Raw genomic sequence first — 23,936 nt, 5'->3', positions numbered from 1 at the left:
ACACTGCCACACTTATTTAAATTTCTGAGGGTAAGTTCTGAACCTCAAAGCTCCAGAATATTTATCCAGCCATCCCCTATTTGCTCTTGGATCACAAACTTTCACCAAAACATTCTTTCCTTCCACTTCAGCAGCATGGATGCTGAAATCAGTACTTCCCTGAGCCAAACAAAGACTGAATGCTTCCAGGACGTAGCACTGTTGCACTTTTCATGAGAAGGCATGAAATTGTTGCAGTACTGTTTACTTTCAGTATGTGTTGAAGGCAGACAATTCAGGACTCATTTTCCAGCACTCCCACATCATCCTCTGTTACTTTGATTACTGGAACTAGCAGCTTGGATAAGTCTATTATTTTTTGACTCGGATACCAGTGTAAAGATCACAATTAGGAACATAAATTGAATAGCTTGTTCTAATTAGAATTGTATTGCAGCACATATTATGCTCCCTATTAATACAGACAGAATTATTCACATCTTAACTGTTTTTTGTTTCAGAACTTTTTGATAATTACATGCAACAAGATGCTCATGAGTTCCTGAACTACTTGTTAAACACCATTGCCGATATCCTGCAAGAAGAGAAAAAGCAGGAAAAACAAAATGGACAGCTACATAATGGCTGTATTAATGATGACAATGGCAATGACCTACCAGAACCAACCTGGGTGCATGAGATGTTTCAAGGAACATTAACTAATGAAACCAGATGTCTTAATTGTGAAACTGTAAGTTCAGCATTCAACAAACTTAATTTATTGAATTGATTTCAAAATTTCAACATCATTATTTGTAAGTCTTGTAATCATGTTGAATTTGTTCACATTACAAGAACATATGGAGGGGCCTGTCAACATATTATGACTAATTTGCTAGATAGCAATAGTAATATGCTTTTATTTTCTACTCTTTTCATTGTCTGTGATAGCTTGAACTATGGAGGATTTCTTTTGATCTGTTCCACTGCTAGCTCCACATCAGAATATCTAATCTTATTTCCTTTAAATGTTTTCTTGAATTTTAAATGTGTGGTTGACTTGGTTTGGAAAAAACACTTTTGGGTTTTCGTTTTTGCTTTAAAAGCTAAATCACACTTTCATTAATTTAAACTATCCACTGCAGTCCCAGAAAGAATAAGTCTCTATTACATTCTTATGTTGTATTTCAGAAAAAAACTGCTTTTAGATTTATTGTATTACTGCTTCCTGCTATTAGTAATTTTAAATTGTCCCTACTTCACAGGTAAGTAGCAAAGATGAAGACTTTTTAGACCTTTCTGTTGATGTGGAGCAGAACACTTCAATTACACATTGCTTGAGGTATGCTGAGAGAAATGTTAAAAATGATTTGCAGTTGATTTTTTTTAAACAATCTTTGTTTACTAATTTTGCATGCTAAATGATTTATAGTCTTAATGATTTATAGGTGTAATTTAAAATACATCGTTAATTTTCATAATATTAAAATTATTGATCAATATTGGAGATTAATGCAAGATTTGCCTTTTTTTGCACAGGGGGTTTAGTAATACAGAGACACTGTGTAGTGAATATAAATACTACTGTGAAGTGTGCTGCAGTAAACAAGAAGCTCAGAAAAGGTAATACTCTATAATAAGCTAGTTTGTTAAAATGATGTGTTTTAATACATTATAAAGTGTGTGCAATAACTATTTGGAGTTGATAGTTGGGATTTATTTCTGATGCGAGATTGTATCTTGGGGTATTAACCATGGAGAGGGAGCTGCAGTAGGCTTTCTGCATCAAAAAGGGAAATGTATAGTTGTGGTATTTTGCAGTTTTCTGAATACTGTGAATTGTTCCATGATTCTGTATATTCCTTCAGATTTGCTTTATATTATTCATTGTTCCAAATGAGTGAAAATCTGATGATCTCTGAATGGAGAGAGGAGCTTAAAAAAATGTCCTTTTTTGGAATGGAATGACTCTAAAGGGAATTGAGCGAGTTCATATAATGACGCAACCACTGTTGTTAAGCTCATTATAGAAAGTTGCAGATTGCTTTCCTTAAGTGTATTTTCTAATGAGGAACTGATGTATGTAAATGCATGTTTAACTTGAATATGTACCTGTCGGTTCTGTTTCTGGTAATGTAAAGTACGGCTTTTAGTTTTCTTGTCCATACCACAAGATTCTCTTTGGGTCTACAGACAGAAATGTTCTATTGGTTTGCCTGCCAGAAATGAACCTTGATTTCAATGTCTCTTCGATCCACTAATCTGTAAAATGATGGTGGTGAAATGTGGCTGGTAATGAAGTGATGCATTACTAAGTGCTCATTTAATTAATTCTTGTGCAAATTGCTCTGAAAAAGTTAAGAACTTCCACTCCATTCAACCAAGATGATTCTTGGTTCTGCTTTGACTGTCATTCCTTGCTTCAGACTATTTACCCTTTGTTGTTACCAGATATTGGTGATGTGGAACAGAATACTGTGATAAACAAAACTGCTGTACTGTATTAAATATTCATTGCTTGCTTCATATGTCACAATTTACAGCAAGATGTTTCCAGAAATCCTGTCAGCTTTAAAAGTGATTCCTCCAGTTCCAATGTCAGTCATTTTTGAGTTGTCTTATTACAGGAATTGCATTTGTACAGTTGACCCTTAAAGTTAATAAAATGCTTATTGTACAATCTACTCTTAATTCCAAGTGGCTTAATTCAAATGATCTGCTGATATAATTTTAAGCATTAACTTCCCACTATACTGTTATTTACATTGAATTTGTTTTAATGCAAAAAAGATTGAATTATTAGGAGCAAATTGTACATGATTAGCAGTATTATTAACTCTTAGACTGCTGAGAGTTCCATTCCAGCCGCCTTATGCGGGCCATTTTCTTAGTTTAGCTTTATTACTGTAACATTAGCCATGTACAACGTTTTTAAGTGAGAAATTTTAAGCAATTTAGCTTGCCACATCTTTCACTTTTGTCCATAGTCCCCATTTTATCACTCTCCTTTTAATTAATTTTGCTCTGCTTCTCTTTAATATATCTGGTTCTATCTTTTTTTCAAAGTATAAATTATCTATCTACTTTCCTTGATTTCCAAGACTAGCATGAGACAATCATTGGCTGAAAGCCAGTTCTAAATCATTTTTCAATTTTGTGTCCTTACTTTCTGAAGGTTGAACATTGTCATGATTTTCTAGTGTCCAAATACAGGAGTTGGCCATTGGATGAATGACCTCATCTGCATTGTCAGGGATCTAATATCACCTGAATGAGCTCATTCTTCAATGGCGTGCCATGGACTTTTATATTAAAAAAACCTTTTAAAAAATTAGTGCAGTTTAGTAGTTGGACTGATTGAAACAATTTTTCAAATTTAGATTACTAGAAACATAGAAATTTACAGCGCAGTAGGAGGCCATTTCGCCCATTGTATCCGTGCCGGCCGACAAAGAGCCGCACGGCCCTTGGTCAGCAGCCCTAAAGGTTACATATAAACCTATGAACAATGACGGAAAGACAAAGAGCACCCAGCCCAACCAGTCCGCCTCACACAACTGCGACACCCCTTATACTGAAAACATCTACACCACCCCAACCAGAGCCATGTAATCTCCTGGGAGAGGCAAAAACCAGATTAAAAACCCAGGCCAATTTAGGGAGAAAAAAATCTGGGAAAATTCCTCTCCGACCCATCCAGGCGATCAAAACTAGTCCAAGAGATCACCCTGGCCGTATTCTATTCCCTGCAGTATTTACCATTATATCTGCACCGTCCAATAAATGGGCATCCAGTCTAATCCCAATTACCAGCTCTAGGTCCGTAACCCTGCAGTGCCCATCCAACCATCTCTTAAAAGTGCTGAGGGTTTCTGCATCCACCACTCTTCCAGGCAGCGAGTTCCAGATCCCCACAACCCTCTGCGTAAAGAAGCCCCTCCCTCAAATCCCCTCTAAACCTTCCACCAACCACCTTAAAACTATGCCTCCTCATAATAGACCCCTCCACCAATGGAATAGAACCTTACTATCCACTATGTCCAGGCCCCTCAATATTTTGTACACCTCGATGAGGTCTCCTCTCAACCTCCTCTGTTCCAATGAGAACAAACCCAGCCTATCCAATCTGTCCTCAAAACTAAGATTCTCCATTCCAGGCAGCATCCTAGTAAATCTCCTCTGCACCCTCGCTAGTGCAATCATGTCCTTCCTATAATATGGTGACCAGAACTGCATGCAGTACTCCAGCTGTGGCCTAACCAAAGTACCAAACCATTCAATTTAAGCATAACCTCCCTGCTCTTATATTCTATGCCTCGGTCAATAAAGGCAAGCATTCCGTATGCCTTCTTAACCACCTTATCCACCTGGCCTGCTACTTTCAGGCATCTGTGGACAAGCACTCCATGGTCCCTTTGTTTATCTACACTATTAAGTGGCCTATCGCTTAATGTGTATACCCTTTCCTTATTAGTCCTCCCAAAGTGCATCACCTCACACTTCTCTGAATTAAATTCCATTTGCCACTGCTCTGCCCACCTGACCAGTAGATTGATAACCTCCCGCAGCCCATGGACTTTCCTCTTCATTATCAACCACACAGCCAATTTTAGTGTTGTCTGCAAACTTCTTAATCATACTCCCTATATTCAAATCATAAAAAGCAAGGGACCCAGTACTGAGCTCTGCGGAATCCCACTGGAAACATCCTTCCAATCACAAAAACAGCCATCAATCATTACCCTTTGCTTCCTACCTCCAAGCCAATTTTGGATCCAACTTGCCACGTTGCCCTGTATCTCATGGGCTTTAACCTTCATAACCAGCCTACCATGCGGGACCTTATCAAAAGCCTTGCTAAAGTCCATATATACTACATCGTACGCACTACCCTCATCGACTCTCTTTGTTACCTCCTCAAAAAATTCAATCAGGTTAGTCAAACACGATCTTCCCTTAACAAATCTGTGCTGACTGTCCCTAATTAATCCTTGCCTTTCCAAATGCAGATTTATCCTGTCTTTCAGGATTTTTTCCAATAATTTTCCCACCACTGACGTTAGGCTGACAGGCCTGTAATTATTCGGTCCATCCCTTTTTCCCTTCTTAAACAAGGATACTACATTAGCAGTCCTCCAATCCTCCGACACCATGCCCAGATCCAATGAGGACTGGAAAATGATGGTCAAGGCCTCTGCTATTTCCTCTTTTACTTCGCTCAACAGCCTGGGGCGCATTTCATCCGGGCCTGGGGACTTAGCTACTTTCAAAGCTGCTAAACCTCTTACTACTTCCTCTCTCACTATATTTATATTTATATTTATATTTATATTTATTTCATCCAGAATATCACACTCCTCCTTTAGGCAGTATCTGCATTGCCTCTTTCCTTTGTGAAAACAGATGCAAAGTATTCGTTAAGAACCCTACCAACATCTTCTGCCTCCACACAAAGATTACCCTCATGGTCTCTAATAGGCCCTACCCTTTCTTTAGTTACCCTCTTACTCTTAATATATTTATAGAACATCTTAGGGTTTTCCTTAATTTTACTGGCCAAGAATTTCTCGTGCTCTCTCATAGCATTCCTCATATCGTTTTTAATTTTGCCTCATTTGATTTAAGATTATACTCTTGATCAGCTATCCTCCTTAGTGCAGGAGCTTACCCAATCTCAAAGGGAAAGATTTTTTCAGCTAGCTACACACTCTGAAGGAACAGTCAGCATAGGGCAAATGCCTCAAATGCAGAGACTTCAGATACATCACCGTATTTTTTCTGACCTCCCACTGCTGTGCACTGATTGCAGCTGAGGAAGTAGGTGGGTGATATGCTCTTGAGTCAACGAATGTCATATGGAGTTTGTAGAACTTGCTTGAAGATATGCGGCGCCCTGATTTCCCCCCTCTCAAGGGAGGCAATTGGGCATAGCAGCACAGATGAGATCAGGAACTTGAGAGTGGAGGATCAAGCATCATTTCCTCTGTTTTGTGGTGCTCTTAAAGCTTTGAACTCCAACAAATTGATTTGATCTCTGGCTATTCAGTACAAATGTAATGTCTGTATTCCTTAATTCTTTAAGTATTTCTAAACTCAGCCATTAAAACAAATATCAAAATATCATTTTTTATATAATTGATTCTATGCTATAGTATACTTTATACCAAGAAGTTTAAAAACATTTATTCCTGGGATGCCAGCATTTATTGCCCATCCCTAATTGCCCTTGAGAAGGTGGTGGTGAGCTGTCTTCTTGAACTGCTGCAGTATGTCTGGTGAAGGTGCTCCCACAATGCTGTTTGGGAGGGAGTTCCAGGATTTTGACCCAGCAATGATGAAGGAACAGCGATATATTTCTAAGTCAGGATGGTGGGGAACTTGCAGGTGATGGTATCACAAGAGCGTGCTGCCCTTGTCCTAGGTGGAGAGGTCGCGGGTTTGTGAGGTGCTGCCGAAGAAGCCTTGGCAAGTTGCTGCAGTGCATTTTGTAGATGGTACACTCTGCAGCCACGATGCGCCTGTTGTTGCATTTCTCTTGCGCATGAAGATCATCTCCATTGTACCCCTTAGTGGACGGAATCCACATTGCGACTCTGGGAGGAGCTCTTCAGTCCCCGTCTCGGGAGCCTACTTTCAACAAGGGCAGACATCGATGACTAGGTCCAACACCGCCTCCAGTTGCCAGTGCAGCCTTCGGTCGCCTGAAGAAGAGAGTGTTTGAAGACCAGGACCTCAAATCTGGCACCAAGCTTATGGTCTACAGGGCAGTAGTGATACCCGCTCTTCTATGTTGCTTCGAGATGTGGACTATATTTCAAAGTGCTTGAGAAGTACCACCAGCGCTGCCACTGCAAGATCCTACAAATCCACTGGGAGGATAGACGCACTAACGTCAGTGTTCTCGCTCAGGCCAACATCCCCAGCATATTAAAGCACTGACCACGCTCAACCAGCTCCGTTGGGCGGGCCACATCATCCACATGCCCGACACGAGAGTCCCTAAGCAAGCGCTCGACTCAAAGCTCCGACACGGCAAGCGAGCCCCAGGTGGGCAGGGAAAACGTTTCAAGGACACCCTCAAAGCCTCCTTGATAAAGTGCAGTATCCCCACCGGCACCTGGGAATCCCTGGCTTAAGACTGCCCGAAGTGGAGGAAGAGCATCCGGGAGGGCCCTGAGCACCTCTAGTCTCGTCGCCAAGAGCATGCGGAAATCAAGTGCAGACAGCGGAAGGAGCATGTGGCAAACCAGGCTCCTCACCCACCCTTTCCTTCAACCACTGTCTGCCCCACCTGTGACAGAGACTGTAATTCCTGCATTGGACTGTACAGCCACTTGAGAACTAAGTTTTAGAATGGAAGCAAGTCTTCCTCGATCTCGAGGAACTGCCTATGATGATGATGATGATGTTGTTGGAGCTGTACACATCAGGCAAGTGGAGAGTGTTCCATTACACTCCTGACGTGCCTTGTAGATGGGGGGGGGGGGAGAAAGGCTTTGGCGGGTCAGAGGCTAAGTATTCTGCAGTGAGGAGGTGAGACACTCACTGCAGAATACCCAGCCTCTGACCTGCTCTTGTTGCCACAGTATTTATGTGGTTAAGTTTCTAGTTAATGGTGAATCCCAGGATGTTGGTGGGGATTTGGCGATGGTAATGTCATTGAATGTCAAGGGATGGTGGTTTTGATTCTTGTTGGAGATGGTCATTGCCTGGCAGTTGTGTGGCCAAATGTTACTTGCCACTTAGCAACCAAGTCTGAATGTTGTCCAGGTCTTGCAGGCAGGCATGGACTGCTTCATTATCTGAGAGGTTGTGAATGGAACTGAACATGTGCAATCATCAGCAAACATCCCACTTATGATTGAGGGAAGGTCATTGATGAAGCAGCTGAAGATGGTTGGGCCTAGGACACTGCCCTGAGGAACTCCTGCAGTGATGTCCTGGGGCTGTGGTGATTAACCTCCAATAACCATAGCCATCTTCTTTTGTGCCAGTTATGACTCCAGCCATTGGAGAGGTTTCCCCTGATTCCCATTAACTTCAGTTGTACTAGGGCTCTTTGATACCACACTCGGTCAAATGCTGATTTGATGTCAAGAGCAGTCATTCTTACCTCACCTGGAATTCATCCCTTTTTTGTCCATGTTTGGACCAAGGCTCTAATGAGGTTTGGAGCTGAGTGGTCCTGGCAGAACCCAAACTGGGCATCGTAAGCAGGTATTGGTGAGTAAGTGCCGCTTGAAAGCACTGTCAACAACACCTTCCATCACTTTGCTGATAATAGAGAGTAGACTGATGGGGTGGTAATTGGCCAGATTAGATTTGTCCTTTTTGTGGACCTGGGCAGTTTTCCTCATTGTCTGGTAGATGCCAGTGTTGCAGCTTTACTGGAACAGATTGGCTAGAGGCACGGCTAGTTCTGGAGCGCAAGTCTTCAGCATGTCAGCCGAGATGTTGTCGGGGCCCATAGCCTTTGTTGCATTCAGTGCGTTCAGCCGTTTCTTGATATCCTGTGAAGTGAATTGGATTGGCTGAAGACTGGCTTCTGTGATGGTGGGGACCTCAGGAGAAGGCTGATGTGGATCATCCACTTGGTATTTCTGGCTGAAGATGGTTGCAAATGCTTCAGCTTTGTCTTTTGCACTCACTTGCTGGGCTCTGCCATCATTGAGGATGGGGATATTCATGGAACTTCCTCCTCCCGTTAGTTGTTTAATTGTGCACCACCATTCCCGATTGAATGTGGCAGGACTGCAGAGCTTTGATCTCATCTGTTGATTGTGAGATCACTTAGCTCTGTCTATTGCATGCTGCTTCCGCTGTCATCCTGTGTTGCAGCTTCCCCAGGCTGCCACCTAATTTTTAGGAATGCCTGGTGCTGTTCCTGGCATGCTCTTCTGCACTCCTCATTGAACCAGGGGTTGGTCACCTGGCATGATGGTACTGGTAGTTAGGGATATGTCAGGTCATCAGGTTACAGATTGTGTTGAGTACAATTCTGCTGCTACTGATGGCACACAGCGCCTCATGGATGCCCAGTTTTGAGCTGCTAGATCTGTTCTGAATCTATTCCATTTAACACGATGGAGGGGTCTGCAGTGTAAAGACGGGTCTTCTCTCTACAATGACTGTGCAGTAGTCACTGCTACCAATACTGTCATGGACAGATGCATCTGCGACAGGTAGCTTGATGAGGACGAGGTTGCGTAGGTTTTTCCCTCGTGTTGGCTCACTCACCACCTGCCACAGGCCCACTGTGGCAGCTATGTCCTTCAGGACTTGGCCAGTTCAGTCAGTAGTGGTCTACCGAGCCACTCTTGGTGATGGATATTAATGTGGCCCACCCAGAGTTCATTCTGTGCCCTTGCTACTCAAGTGGTGTTCAACATGGAGGAGTTCAACTGATTCATCAACTGAGGGAGGGCGGGTAAGTTGTGATCAACAGGAGGTTTTCTTGCCATGCGTGACCTGAAGCCATATAACGTCATGGCGTCCAGAGTCAATGTTGAGGACTAGCAGTTCAAGTATATGCTAATGTTAAGTACATAAAAACATGTCTGCCTGCTAGTTACATAATAGGTGAGGAATAATTTACTTACGTAGAAGTCCAATGTACTAAATAATAGTTTTTGATCGGAAGTAGGGTCCCTTTATAGGGCTCAAAATTGGCCAGGGGTTGCTCTTTTTTTTTTTTGGAGCAACTTGATTTTTCTGGAGTATCTTAAAAATCCCCATTTTGCACATTCAATTTGCGCCAGTGTAAGTGAGTTAGTAACGATTTTTTTAGTTTAGTTTAATTTTTCACAAAAGGGGACGTTACCAGCCACCTACGCCAGTTTTGGCCATTTAGGCCACTTTGGCCAGCTAATAGTTACTCCAAATCTACTTGGGCCACTTCAGAAAACCCTTGCGGAGAGTTAAGAAATCAGCGCAGGTAGGTACATCGGAGGCCAGCAAAACTTAATGACTTGACTAAAGAATGTGAATAGGATCAAACAGCTATACAGGACATCGTAAAGTTAATTTACTATACAACAGAAGCATTCATGGAAGCTTAAACTACAAAAATAAAAAGTAAAAGATAGTTGAATTAAATTGCCCCAATCTCGCAACTAATTTAAACATCTATTTGTTTGCAATGATTATACTGGGCCAAAATTGAGCCCATATTATCTAAATAAAGTCTACTTCAATAAATAAGATATTCTCTCATTGTTCCTCCGTCACTTATGTTCTTCTGTCACAATAGCCCTGCCCACCCGCCCTAGCCCTGGCCAAGTGGCCAATCGATACAATTTCTAGATGATTAAAGCTGCAAATCAAATACCCCTACTCACAGCAACATTTGCCGGTCTCAGGTCCCAAGCTGCAGCAACACACTGAGGCGTGGGGGCGAAGAGCTACTGCACATGCGTGCACACTCCACTGCGCATGTGCAGATGTCCCGGTACTGTTTTCAGCGCGTGACGCTGGCTCCGTCCCCGACTCGACTGGCCACGCTGCGCAAAGACCCGGGAGAGTCCGGACAGCGGCCAAAGTGGGGAACAATTTTTTTTTTTCCGGAGCACTTTTCAACGCAGAAAAGCGGTGCATCTCCGGTGAGTGCGCTGAAAAAGGGGTTGGGCCAATTTTGAGCCCATTGGAACCTTCAGAACAATGTTTATCTGTTAGATATAGAAGGAAGTATACATCAGAATAAGTTTTATCTGGACAAGAGGAGTTACAGGGTGGTAGCATACATTCATACCATGGTAATGACATGTCACTTTAATGAATTATTTTGGAGAGGAAAATGGCAGGGACCTTGGAAAAGTTTATAATTAGTCAATAGATGGAAACATTAGCTCTCACTAAAACATGCAAATAAAAAGTTTGAGCCTAATCTGATGGCTCTAAAACATAGGAGTTTTGAGATTATATTTTCAAAATGGAACTGTATGCTATTTGTATTATAACATCTATCACGTGTCCTTTGGCTGTTGTTTTGCAGGATGAAAGTAAAAAAGCTGCCTATGATTTTAGCTCTTCATCTGAAGAGGTTCAAATATATGGATCAATTGCATCGATACACAAAGTTATCCTACAGAGTAGTCTTTCCTTTAGAACTCCGACTATTCAACACATCAGGAGATGCCACCAATCCAGACAGAATGTATGACCTGGTTGCTGTGGTGGTGCACTGTGGAAGGTAAGCACTCGACATACCATTCGGATTTAAGAATACAAAAAAAGCACAGAACAAAATAAAATCATCAAAAGTGTTCCTCCTTTATCCACTTATACTCTGTTGTTTCTTGGATTCTGTCTAACCCATTTCATCTCCTGCGGAAAGCGTCTGAAAAGTTTTCACACACTGCCACCGCCCCCCCGCCCCCACCCCCCACCAAAAAAAAAGTAAAACCAGTAAAATTCCAGAATAGCTCTCTAATATTGCATCCCCCCGATGGGCAATGATGGAGCAGGAGAATTGCATTCAGCATTTCTGAGTTTGGAAGGGGAAAAAGCAACCTAAATTCCTGCTTTTCATAATTCGCTGAGTTCTGCTAGAAAATGCACATCCATGCATGTAGGGTGAGGATATGATCAGACATTGCTTCCTGCAGCCTCTAAATAGTCAACTTTTACTGTGAGGTACCCTTGGGCATCGAACTATCATGGAACTGTGGGCCCAAGTTTCCACACGATAAAAAACGGGCGCCCCTCCGAGCTGGGCGCCCGTTTTTCGCGCCTAAAACGGTGCCGGAAAAAAAACGCGCGATTCTGGAGCGCCCTGCAGCTCCTTGTCAGTTTGGCGCGGAACCTACACTCGCGCCGATTTTGTAAGTGGGAGGGGTCGGGTACTATTTAAATTAGTTTTTTTCCTGCCGGCAACGCTGTGCGTGCGCGTTGGAGCGTTTGCGCACGCGCAGTGTGAAGGAAACATTGGCACTCGGCCATTTTTGTAGTTCTTTGTAGCTGTTTAGTTTTTGAACATTTTTTAATAAAAGCACATTGCCATCAGCACATCAGCACTGAGGCTTCTTGCAGCAGTGAGAAGGCTGCAGGAAGCCTCAGAAAGTTGAGGCAGCCGTTTCCCGACGACCCTCCCCCTTTTGCCGTCGGGAAATGGCTCCTCAATTTCTGAGGCTTCCTGCAGCCTTCTGTCTCCTTTCCTCCCTCCCTCCCTCCCTCCCTCCCTCCCGCCGTCTGGAACGGCTTCCCCCCCCTCCCCTGCGTTTGGTCGGTCGGTTCCCTCCCTCCCGCCATCTGGAACGGCTTCCTCCCGCCACCCCCCCCCCCCCCCCCCCACGCGTTCGGTCGGTCTCTTTCCCCCCCCCCCCCCCCCCCCGTGTTCGGTCGGTTCCCTCCCGCCGTCTGGAACGGCTTGCTTCCCCCCGTGTTCGGGAATGGCTGCCTCGTTTTGTGAGGCTTGCTGCAGCATTCTCCCTGGCTGAAGCACTTTCACACAGGTAGGAAGATGGTTTATTTAATCTTTTCTTTGCTTATATATTTTTATTCAGGTTGGATTTATTTGTATAATATTTGTATAAGTATAAATAAGGATTTATTGTAGAATTTAATGACTTCCCCTCCCCCCCCCCCCCCCCCCCCCCCCACCTCGTTCTGGACGCCTAATTTGTAACCTGCGCCTGATTTTTTAATGTGTAGAACAGGTTTTTTCAGTTCGACAAAAATCTTCACTTGCTCCATTCTAAGTTAGTTTGGAGTACGTTTCACTGTGGAAACTTTCAAATCAGGCGTCAGTGGCCGGACACGCCCCCTTTTGAAGAAAAAATTCTGTTCCAAAGTGGAACTGTTCTACCTGATTAGAACTGCAGAAAAAAAAATGTGGAGAATTACGATTTCTAAGATAGTCCGTTCTTCACCAGTTGCTCCTAAAAATCAGGCACAAATCATGTGGAAACTTGGGCCCTGTGTCTCTGTTTTTGTCACTTCCAAAGTATAGGGGTTCATGAGGGCTAGATTTTTGTCTGTCCCACCTGGGAATAAAGTAACAGCTAGGCTGAGCACAGAGTGGAACATTGGACAGGGAGGAATGCACACTGATGACTGAAAGTGCCCAATTTTTCTTGCATTTAAAGGAATAGAAGAAAAATTAGGCAGGCTCTGTTAGCATTCCGCTCTGCTCAATTTTCCTTTCTGTATTGTCTTCATCATCATCATCATCATCATCATAGGCAGTCCCTCGAAACAAGGATGACTTGCTTCCACGCCAAAAAAGGATGAGTTCACAGGTGTTTCAATGAAGGACCTAATATTCCAGGTCCTGAACTACATCCTGAAGGGCGGAAGATGCCTGTGCGTGGATTTTTTAAACACGGAGTGGCTGTTGCACACTAGCCACCACACGGGCTTGACAGAGCTAGGTCTTGGTCCAGTGGCAAGAGTTAACCAAGACGACTGGAGACCTGTTCTGCTGCACGGACCTTGTGCGCACACATGTCGCAGTGTGGGCAGGCCCGTGCTGCCCCGGGCCCTCGCCTCTTCTGGCCCCGAACTCACTCCTCTCCTGGGCCCCAATCACGTCCTTCTGCAATCTCTCGCCGCTCCTTCCCCCCGACCTCACCGCTCCTGCAGTACCATCCCACGCTCCAATCACCGACCTGGGCCTTGACGTCCCTCTTCGCTGCTGTCGCCCTCCAGCACTAGCTCGCGCTGTATGCTGCCCATGGCTGTCGCTCGCCACTCCTTTTATGGCCCCGACCTGCCGTTGATGGTCTCTCGCAGGTCGGGGCCACCGCGCTGCTCCAGGAGCTTGTATTTTACCCAGGCATTAGAGACTCCAATCTAACCCAATGTATTTAGGATGATGTGAGCATATTGACATGTTGCTCATTTGGTATGAGTATTATATGTATATTATTCAATGAAATAATTTTGAAATGATTTTTAATTAATTCTGAACTGAGATGCATACACACAGTCAATCTCCCATGAGGTTGCACATAGAAGCTCAAGAGCACATTTCAGGTCAAATAGAGTTAGAGGGCAGTGGATAACTAGACTAGGGCTGAGGGAGAACTGTAGTGCTGGAGACCAGAGGGGGAAGGTGGTGCATGGAAGGTAGAACAGGGTTAGAGGTGGGATAAATTTGGAGGAGGGTTAGAGGTTAAGGGGCGTAATAAAGCAGGGATATATTGTGGGGCAATGCAGTAGCTAGAGAAGGGTTAGAGGCCAGGAGATGTACAAAGTAGAGCAGGGTTAAAAGTCAGGAGTGAAGAAGAGCATGGTATGAGGCCAAAGAGTTAGAGGCATGGGGATGTGGGCATGGAGTTAAAGCTACCTGAGATGGGTTGGAGTCGGAGGAAGTGCCCACATATCTGCAACCAATGAGAGCAGTACGGTAATTGATGCCAGAGGGGAGAATAGGAGGAAGGAAGAGCAGCTAGAGCAGAGCTAGGAAGTATGGGAGGTGGAGAGAAGAGTCAAAAGCGATGAGGAAAGAGAACGGGCAAGCGGAGAGGGGGAAGAGTAGAGTAGATTGGAGAGGGCGAGGAAGGGATAGGAATGGGATGGGGTATGAGAGGAAAAGGGTTGAGAGGCTGGGAAGAGGGGAATGAATGGAGCAGCTGGAGAGGGGATATAGGGGAGGGAATAGTAAGAAAGGGATGGGGAAGTGGGGTGGGTGGAAGCTGGGGAAATGCAGGAGAGAGGGGGATCAAGGAGCTGGTTCATTATAGTCTTTAAGTATTAATGAATTCTCTCTGGCGCAAGAATCAAAAATTCACATGATGTGTGATGAATAGTACAACAGCAGATGATAACTTCATATTATAACTGTCGTTGCTTTTATTTGTGTATATGCATACGGAAAGTTTTATTTCGTACTATCTGAGCAGGGTATCTAATCTTTTTTTCAGATGAGAAGAATGTACTTGTTCCCAAGTTTTGTTGTAAATTTATGCCTAATATATAAACAAAGGACTATGGGCCGCAGAAGCCATCAATCTGTCACTAAAACTACCACATTAGCTAGATGAGTTATAACCTAATCATGACAACAGCAAGTCATGTGGCATAGTTAGGAAATGTGCGCAGACATACGATTTTTAACATATGGGCCGGAATTTGCTGGAATAGGGCATCTTGCGGCATGTCCAGTTAGTTAGACTTTTTCCTGCACACTTCAGCTCAAAAATCTTTTGCCTTGTAAGTTGCTGGAAGTGCAAGCTGATAATGGCATTGCACGAGCATCTGAGATCTTGGTGAACTACAGGATCAATAGTGTATCTCCTTAACCAATGAGATTTAAGGATTGAGCAGTAAACAGAGGAAGGACCAAGAAAGAGGGTGAATTAGAGTGGGTGAATTCAATGTCAAATTGGGTGCAGACAGAGAAATAAAAAGAAGGAAAGACAGATTAGATTAAGAAAGAGAAAAAAATAGACAGAAAGGAAAAGTAAGGAAACAGCTTTAACATTTGACGTTTTTAAAATGTCCAGCAATAATTCAGTACCTGCCAGAAAGAGACTCCACATTTTTAATTGTTCACTTTCTGGGCCAGAGAAGTTGAAAGGGTACTTGCGCTATTAATTACTAAACTTAACTTTCTGCGATGAGTTTAATAGACAATTAATGTGCAATCCAGCAACTTCATGAAACTAACAGAGAGGTTAAAGGTGAGAAGCTGTTATCGCCAAGCTAACCGGAGCAGTGCAAATCGCCCAGCAACTTGTGAAGATTTGCAATTCACAGGGTATCTCTTCCTCACCACATGTTGCTGGCCTTTTTGCACATTAATACCGACGTGTATCGCTCACACATGATTACATTTTTCGGCAAATTACAGCTCATTATAAATATTAGTCAAATCTCCTGTGGCACTGCACAAGTTAAGTTGGAGAATATGATTACTCTCTTTGGGCTTTGTTTCTCTGTCTTTGTTTTGCTTCTGTGTCTCTTTCCCTTTTCTTTTCTCCTCTTAGTTCTTTTTGCTTTTTGTTTCCTTTCATGTGGGAGGTGAAGGGTAATGTGGTGTGATCTTTGGGAAGGAAGCCACCACAGGCTCTATTTGGGATAGGGTTTGTGGGGGAAAATGTGGCCTTCAGTTGCAATCTCCCCTACCCCAATCACGTGCCTTGGCCACCCTCTTAGTCCTTTAACCTTCCCCCAACTCTTCCCCATTCTACCATCTCGACCCATCACTACTCCTACCTCGTCCCCTTTGAAGTAAGCTGCTCAACCTCTATCTTCTCCTTCCCTTGGCCTGTTGTCACTCATCTTACACTTAACCCTCCAGCCACTCCTCCCCCTCTGAATTGCTCCCCAAAAGGGTGGCTGGTGAAAAGCCAGATACTCCTTCACCCTCAGCCAGTTTCTCCCCTCTCCTTCAATTTGTTTCCCTCAGAGGATTTGTTTTCAAAATTCAGTTTGTTTAAAAAAAACAAAATCGAAGTCTGGAATTTCCTGGAACTTTTCAGTGTTACTACAGGTTTTTATGAGGAACTTCGCATGTAATTAATTCATGCCTGTTTTATACACACATCAGTTTGCATGAATTTGCTTGATCATTTGTATTGCTTTTGAGATACGCCAACTGAAATCCTCTGCCAATCATTTACGTCGCTCTGATCTCATGCAAAAGACCAGGTCATGAGTTTCCTGCATTTACTCCAGTAATGTGCTGGTGTAGATTTACACCCCAAAATCTCTGGGAACCCCGTTCTGCATAATAGTGGAAGAGGAAAAGCAGAGTCAAGAGGCTGAGTGTGTGGCAGAAGACAGTAGACCTGTCACTATTGGTGGCGCTGCATTTGTGCTTGTTTTACAAATTTTTTTACATTCCGGAATAGGCAAAAGTGCTTCGCAGGTAATTTGGCCGTAATTTCCTCTCGGCAAGATCGGTATAACTTTCAGCATAAATGGGATCAAGGAAATTCTGAAAATTTAAGGAAAGAAACTGTCTGTCTCTTTCACTTTCATTCTGTTTGTTTCTCAGCCTACTCCTCTTTCTCTCTTAACCTTGTGTTCTCTCTCATGATCGTGTCTCTCAACACGCTCCCCTCAGTGTCATAGAATATGATAAAAGATGTGTAGTTAGCACAATGTCATTGTTTTTAATCACTCATTCCGAGACATACACATACCTTTTATACAAATTTGAAATTTGGTGATTGAATTTCACAACTATTCTCATCACATTATTCTCTGTAAACGTATTTAAAGTTCAGATATATTCCTTTATGTATATATTTAATTCTTATCCCTTACCATTTTTAATTCTGAAAATAGACAGCAAGATGGTATTCAAGATGTACTAGCTGGAGGTAAACACAGGCATTTAGCAGTACTTGGGAGCAGGAGTGGGGTTTCATTGTATAACTGCGATGAGTGTCCAGGAGTTTGACAGTGTTGAATTTGGGCTGCTGGTTCGAAACATACATAGAAAATAGGTGCAGGAGTAGGCCATTCGGCCCTTCGAGCCTGCACCACCATTCAATATGATCACGGCTGATCATTTTTGCAACATTAGTACCCCATTCCTGCTTTCTCTCCATACCCCTTGATTCCTTTTAGCCATAAGGGCCATATCTAACTTTCTTTTGAATATATCAAACTGGCCTCAACAACTTTCTGTGGTAGAGGATTCCACAGGTTCACAATTCTCTGAGTGAAGAAGTTTCTCCTCATCTCGGTCGTAAATGGCTTACCCCTTACCCTTAGACTGTGACCCCTGGTTCGGGACATCCCCAACATAAGGAACATTTGTCCTGCATCTAACCTGTCCAATCACGTCAGAATTGTATATGTTTCTATGAGATCCCCTCTCATTCTTCTAAATTCCAGTGAATATAAGCCTAGTCGATCCAGTCTTTCTTCAAATGTCAGAGCTCCCATGCCGGGAATCAGTCTGGTGCACCTTCGCTGCACTCCCTCAAAAGCAAGAATGTCCTTCCTCAGATTAGAAGACCAAAACTGTACACAATATTCAAGGTGTGGCCTCACCAAGGCTCTATACAACTGCAGTAAGACCTCCCAGCTCCTATACTCAAATCTTCTCGCTATGTAGGCCAACATGCCATTTGCCGCCTTCACCGCCTGCTGTACCTGCATGCCAACTTTCAATGACTGATATACCATGACACCCAGGTCTCGTTGCACCTCCCCTTTTCCTAATCTGTCACCATTCAGATAATATTCTGCCTTCGTGTTTTTGCCCCCAAAGTGGATAACCTCACATTTATCTACATTATACTGCATCTGACATGCATTTGCCCACTCACCTAACCTGTTTAAGTCACCCTGCAGCCTCTTAGCATCCTCCTCACAGCTCACACTGCCACCCAGCTTAGTGTCATTTGCAAACTTGGAGATATTACATTCAATTCCCTTGTCTAAATCATTAATGTATATTGCAAATGGCTGGAGTCCCAGCACTGAACCTTGCGGTACCCCACTGGTCACTGCCTGCCATTCTGAAAAGGACCCGTTTATTCCTGCTCTTTACTTCCTGTCTGCCAACCAGTTCTCCATCCACGTCAATACATTACCCCCAATACCATGTGCTTTAATCTCTTGTGTGGGACCTTGTCAAAAGCCTTTTGAAAGTCCAAATACACCACATCCACTGGTTCTCCCTTGTCCACTCTACTAGTTACATCATCAAAAAATTGTAGAAGATTTGTCAAGCATGATTTCCCTTTCATAAATCCATGCTGACTTGGACAGATCCTGTCAATGCTTTCCAAATACGCTGCAATTACATCTTTAATAATTGATTCCAACATTTTCCCCATTACCGATGTCAGGCTAATCGGTCTATAATTCCGTGTTTTTTTTTCTCTCCTTTTTTAAAAAAAAGTGGTGTTACATTAGCTACCTTCCAATCCATAGGAACTGATCCAGAGTCTATAGAATGTTGGAAAATGACCACCTTTGCATCCACTGTTTCTAGGACCACTTCCTTAAGTACTCTGGTATGCAGACTATCAAGCCCTAGGGATTTATCGGCCTTCAGTCCCATCAATGTCCCTAACACAACTTCCTGACTAATAAAGATTTCCTTCAGTTCCTCCTTCTCGCTAGACCTTAGTCCCCTAGTATTTCTGGAAAGTTATTTGTGTCTTCCTTAGTGAAGACAGAACCAAAGTATTTGTTCAGTTGGTCTGCCATTTCTTTGTTCCCCATTATAAATTCACCTGATTCTGACTGCTAGGGACCTACATTTGTCTTCAGTTAATCTCTTTCTCTTTACATATCTATACAAGCTTTTGCAGTCAGTTTTTATGTTCCCTGCAAGCTTACTCTCATGCTCTCTTTTCCCCCTCCTAATGAAACCTTTTGTCCTCCTATGCTGAATTCTAAATTTCTCCCAGTCGTCAGGTTTGCTGCTTTTTCTGGCCAGTTTATATGCCTCTTCCTTGGATTTAACACTCCCTAATTTGTTATCCACGGTTGAGACACCTTCCCCGTTTTATTTTTATGCCAGACAGGGATGTATAATTGTTGAAGTTCATCCATGTGATCATTAAATGTCTGCCATTGCCTATCCACCATCAACCCTTTAAGTATCATTTGCCAGTCTATCCTAGCCAATTCACGTCTCATACCGTCAAAGTTACCTTTCTTTAAGTTCAGGACCCTAGTCTCTGAATTAACTGTGTCACTCTCCATCTTAACATAGAAACATAGAAAATAGGTGCAGGAGTAGGCCATTCGGCCCTTCTAGCCTGCACCGCCATTCAATGAGTTCATGGCTGAACATGCAACTTCAGTACCCCATTCCTGCTTTCTCGCCATACCCCCTTGATCCCCCAGTAGTAAGGACTTCATCTAACTCCTTTTTGAATATATTTAGTGAATTGGCCTCAACAACTTTCTGTGGTAGAGAATTACACAGGTTCACCACTCTCTGGGTGAAGAAGTTTCTCCTCATCTCGGTCCTAAATGGACCCCTGGTTCTGGACTTCCCCAACATTGGGAACATTCTTCCTGCATCTAACCTGTCTAAACCCATCAGAATTTTAAACATTTCTATGAGGACCCCTCTCATTCTTCTGAACTCCAGTGAATACAAGCCCAGTTGATCCGGTCTTTCTTGATAGGTCAGTCCCGCCATCCCGGGAATCAGTCTGGTGAACCTTCGCTGCATTCCCTCAATAGCAAGAATGTCCTTCCTCAGGTTAGGAGACCAAAACTGTACACAATACTCCAGGTGTGGCCTCACCAAGGCCCTGTACAACTGTAGCAACACCTCCCTGCCCCTGTATTCAAATCCCCTCGCTATGAAGGCCAACATGCCATTTGCTTTCTTAACCGCCTGCTGTACCTGCATGCCAACCTTCAATGACTGATGTACCATGACACCCAGGTCTCGTTGTACCTCCCCTTTTCCTAATCTGTCACCATTCAGATAATAGTCTGTCTCTCTGTTTTTACCACCAAAGTGGATAACCTCACATTTATCCACATTATACTTCATCTGCCATGCATTTGCCCACTCACCTAACCTATCCAAGTCGCTCTGCAGCCTCATAGCATCCTCCTCACAGCTCACACTGCCACCCAACTTAGTGTCATCCGCAAATTTGGAGATACTACATTTAATCCCCTCGTCTAAATCATTAATGTACAGTGTAAACAGCTGGGGCCCCAGCACAGAACCTTGCAGTACCCCACTAGTCACTGCCTGCCATTCTGAAAAATACCCATTTACTCCTATTCTTTGCTTCCTGTCTGCCGACCAGTTCTCAATCCAATTCTTAATGAAGAATTCAAGCATATTATGGTCATCTTCCCCAAGGGGCCTTGCACAACAAGATTGCTAATTAATCCTCTCTCGTTACACAGCACTCAGTCTAGAATGGAGTGCTCTCTAGTTGGTTCCTCGACATATTGGTCTAGAAAACCATCCCTTATACACTCCAGGAAATCCTCCTCCACCATATTGCTACCAGTTTGTTTAGCCCAATCTGTATGCAGATTAAAGTCACCCATGATAACTACTGTACCTTTATTGCAAGCATCCCTAATTTCCTGTTTGATGCCATCCCCAACCTCACTACTACTGTTTGGTGGTCTGTATACAACTCCCACTAGCGTTTTCTGCCCTTTCGTGTTCCGCAGCTCTACCCATACAGATTCCACCTCATCCACGCTCATGTCCTTCCTTACTATTGCGTTAATCTCCTCTTTAACCAGCAACGCTACCCCACCTCCTTTTCCTTTCTGTCTATCCTTCCTGAATATTGAATACCCTTGGATGTTGAGCTTCCAGCCTTGGTCACCCTGGAGCCATGTCTCCGTAATCCCAATTACATCATATCTGTTAACAGCTATCTGCGCAGTTAATTCATCCACCTTATTACAAATGCTCCTCGCATTGAGACACCGAGCCTTCAGGCTTGTTTTTTTAACACTCTTTGTCCTTTTAGAATTATGTTGTAATGTGGCCTTTTTTTGATTTTTGCCTTTGATTTCTCTGCCCCCCCCACTTTTCCTTATCTCCTTTTGCTTATGCCCCCATTTTACTTCCCTCTGTCTCCCTTATTAGTTTAAACCCTCCCCATAGCACTCGCAAACACTCCTCCTAGGACATTGGATCCGGTCCTTCCGGTTTGGTAGCATGGGGTCCTTTAAACTCGCAGCATTGTACAGGGGAGAACCTGGAATTTAGCACAACTATGGAAGGCCCTACTTCTAATCGAAACTACCTATGTAACCTCGTCATGCTGTAATTACACTTTTTCCCTAGTCTTGATGCAGAACCTCCATTGCATCGGGGGAGGGTATAATTAGTGTGAAAAGATTACATAGGTATTTTCCATTATAAATGTCGACATAGGAATTTAAAATGGCAAAAGTTGCCAGGAAGTACACCCGGACATGAGATATATAAAATTTTACATGAGTATGACTTTATTTGGGTAAAGTGCTTTCAGAAATTACAATTTTTACAATTAATGCAATATGGAGAGAGATTTTTGATGCACCTATCGAAGGACCACTTTTGTAAACTCATACTTGTCCAAGTAAGTTAAATGAATACTATAATGTTATATCTTTCAAGTCATTCATGAGGATCATGGGTCACCTGTGGAAGTTCCCAACTCCTGTTGTTGCAGGCAAACCTGACTGCTGCTCCAGACAGGGCAATGAGCAATGCACTCAGGATTTCCCTGCAGCATTGTGAATCAGTATAGGTAATCCAGAATAAAAACACAAAATGCTGGAAATACTCGACAGATCAGGCAGCATCTGTGGAGAGAGAAACTGAGTTAATGGGTCCAAGTTTCCACATGATTCGCGCCTGATTTTTAGGAGCAACTGGTGGAGAACGGAATATTTTAGAAATCGCAATTCTCCACATTTTTTTTTCTGCAGTTCTAGTCAGGTAGAACAGTTCTAGTTTAGAACAGAATTTTTTCTTCAAAAGGGGGCGTGTCCGGCCACTGACGCCTGATTTAAAAGTTTCCACAGTGAAAATGTACTCCAAACTAAAGTAGAATGGAGCAAGTGAAGATTTTTGTAGAACTGAAAAAACCTGTTCTACACATTAAAAAATCAGGCGCAGGTTACAAATTAGGCGCCCAGAACGAGGTGGGGGGGAGGGAACTCATTAAATTGGACAATAAATCCTTATTTATACTTCTACAAATATTATACAAATAAATCCAACCTGAATATACATTTATAAGCAAAGAAAAGATTAAATAAACCATCTTCGGGGGGGAGAGGAGAGAGAGAGAGAGGGTGTCGGGGAACAGAAGCGCGGGTCGGGTCAGTCCGGGGGGGGGGGGGGGGGGAGCGGTTCTCGGGTCGGGGTGGGAGAGCGGCTGTCGGGTCCCTGGTCGGGGGGGGGGGGGGGGAGCGGGTCTCGGGTCGGTGCGGGGGGGGGGAGGGAGCGGGTGTCGGGTCGGTGCGGGGAGGGGGAGGGAGCGGGTGTCGGGTCGGGTCTGGTCGGCGGGGGGGGGAGCGAGTGTCGGGTCTGGTTGGGCGGGGAGCAGGAGCTGGCCGTGGGAGGAGCCTCATTCACGCAGCCCCAGTGAGGCCATTGGGCCAGGGCTGGGGGCTGCGTGCTTCGGGCCCCTCCCACACAGTTCGGCGCCTGGAGCTACTGCACTTGCGTGCCGACTGTAGCGCGCATGTGCAGAGGTCCCGGCACTGTTTTCAGCGCCGGGACCTGGCTCCGCCCCCCCACAGCTCGTGCTGACTGCGCCGAGGGCCAGAGGACCTGTAAGTAGGTGGAGAATACCGAGGATTTTTTTAGGCGCGAAAAACGGGCGCCCAGCTCGGAGGGGAGCCCGTTTTTTTTCTTGTGGAAACTTGGGGCCCATAGTTTCAGATTGTCAGAAAGGTCAACGACCTGAAACGTTAGTTTCTCTCTCCACAGATGCTCCCGGATCTGCTGAGTATTTCCAGCATTTTCTGTTTTTATTTCAGATTTCAAGCATCCACAGTATTTTGCTTTTATATACGGGATCCAGAACCTGCTCAATCAGATCTGAAGTAATTGAAAGTATATTGGGCCGTAATTTGTGGCAAGTTCTGGCAAAAACCGGGAACTTGTTATCTTGACAGATCCAACGCATTCCCTGGAAAAGGGCATCCGCGGGCAGAGAGTTGGGCTATTTGCCCAACTTCTGCCCAGCAAAAGCCCGTGAGATTCTTGTCTCTGGTAAAAGGAGGCGCAAGGCCTGCTTTTACCAGCGTAAGAGTTTGACATTTTAAAAAATGTTTTTTTAATCATTTTTACATTTAAAAAAAACCTGTGCAATAAGATACATTTATTTTTAGCCCCTTTAAAACATTTAAATTTATGTCTCAAAAAATTAAATCTTTGTTTTAAGTATTTAATTAAATGGCATTTTAATTAATTTTATATATGTAATATGTTTTTGTTTAGTTGCTGTGTAGATGTATTTTCTGGGGTATTCCCGTTCATTCCATACATATGGAATCCCCATAAGCATGAATTGGGATTCCCTTCTGTTATTGGTTGGGCTGGCCCACGTGAT

At 43.7% G+C, this 23,936-nt stretch overlaps 2 protein-coding genes across 3 annotated transcripts in view; one reads left to right on the top strand and one right to left on the bottom strand.

Moving 5' to 3' along the window:
• rpl21 (ribosomal protein L21) overlaps window positions 1–23,936 on the bottom strand; it is a 397,861-nt gene that overhangs the window by 94,577 nt on the left and 279,348 nt on the right. The window lies entirely within an intron of this gene.
• Window positions 1–23,936, top strand: part of usp12a (ubiquitin specific peptidase 12a) — a 59,292-nt gene that overhangs the window by 29,435 nt on the left and 5,921 nt on the right. Inside the window, exons 4-7 of the mRNA XM_070891542.1 lie at window positions 501–730; window positions 1,245–1,321; window positions 1,519–1,602; window positions 10,970–11,167. Coding sequence (XP_070747643.1) covers window positions 501–730; window positions 1,245–1,321; window positions 1,519–1,602; window positions 10,970–11,167 — 589 coding nt within the window. The remainder of the gene's footprint in view (window positions 1–500; window positions 731–1,244; window positions 1,322–1,518; window positions 1,603–10,969; window positions 11,168–23,936) is intronic.

Source organism: Pristiophorus japonicus, chromosome 10 (assembly GCF_044704955.1).
Source record: "Pristiophorus japonicus isolate sPriJap1 chromosome 10, sPriJap1.hap1, whole genome shotgun sequence".
Taxonomy (NCBI): domain Eukaryota; kingdom Metazoa; phylum Chordata; class Chondrichthyes; family Pristiophoridae; genus Pristiophorus; species Pristiophorus japonicus.
The sequence above is the reverse complement of the archived record's forward strand: the minus strand, read 5'-3'. Positions and strand labels throughout refer to the sequence as shown.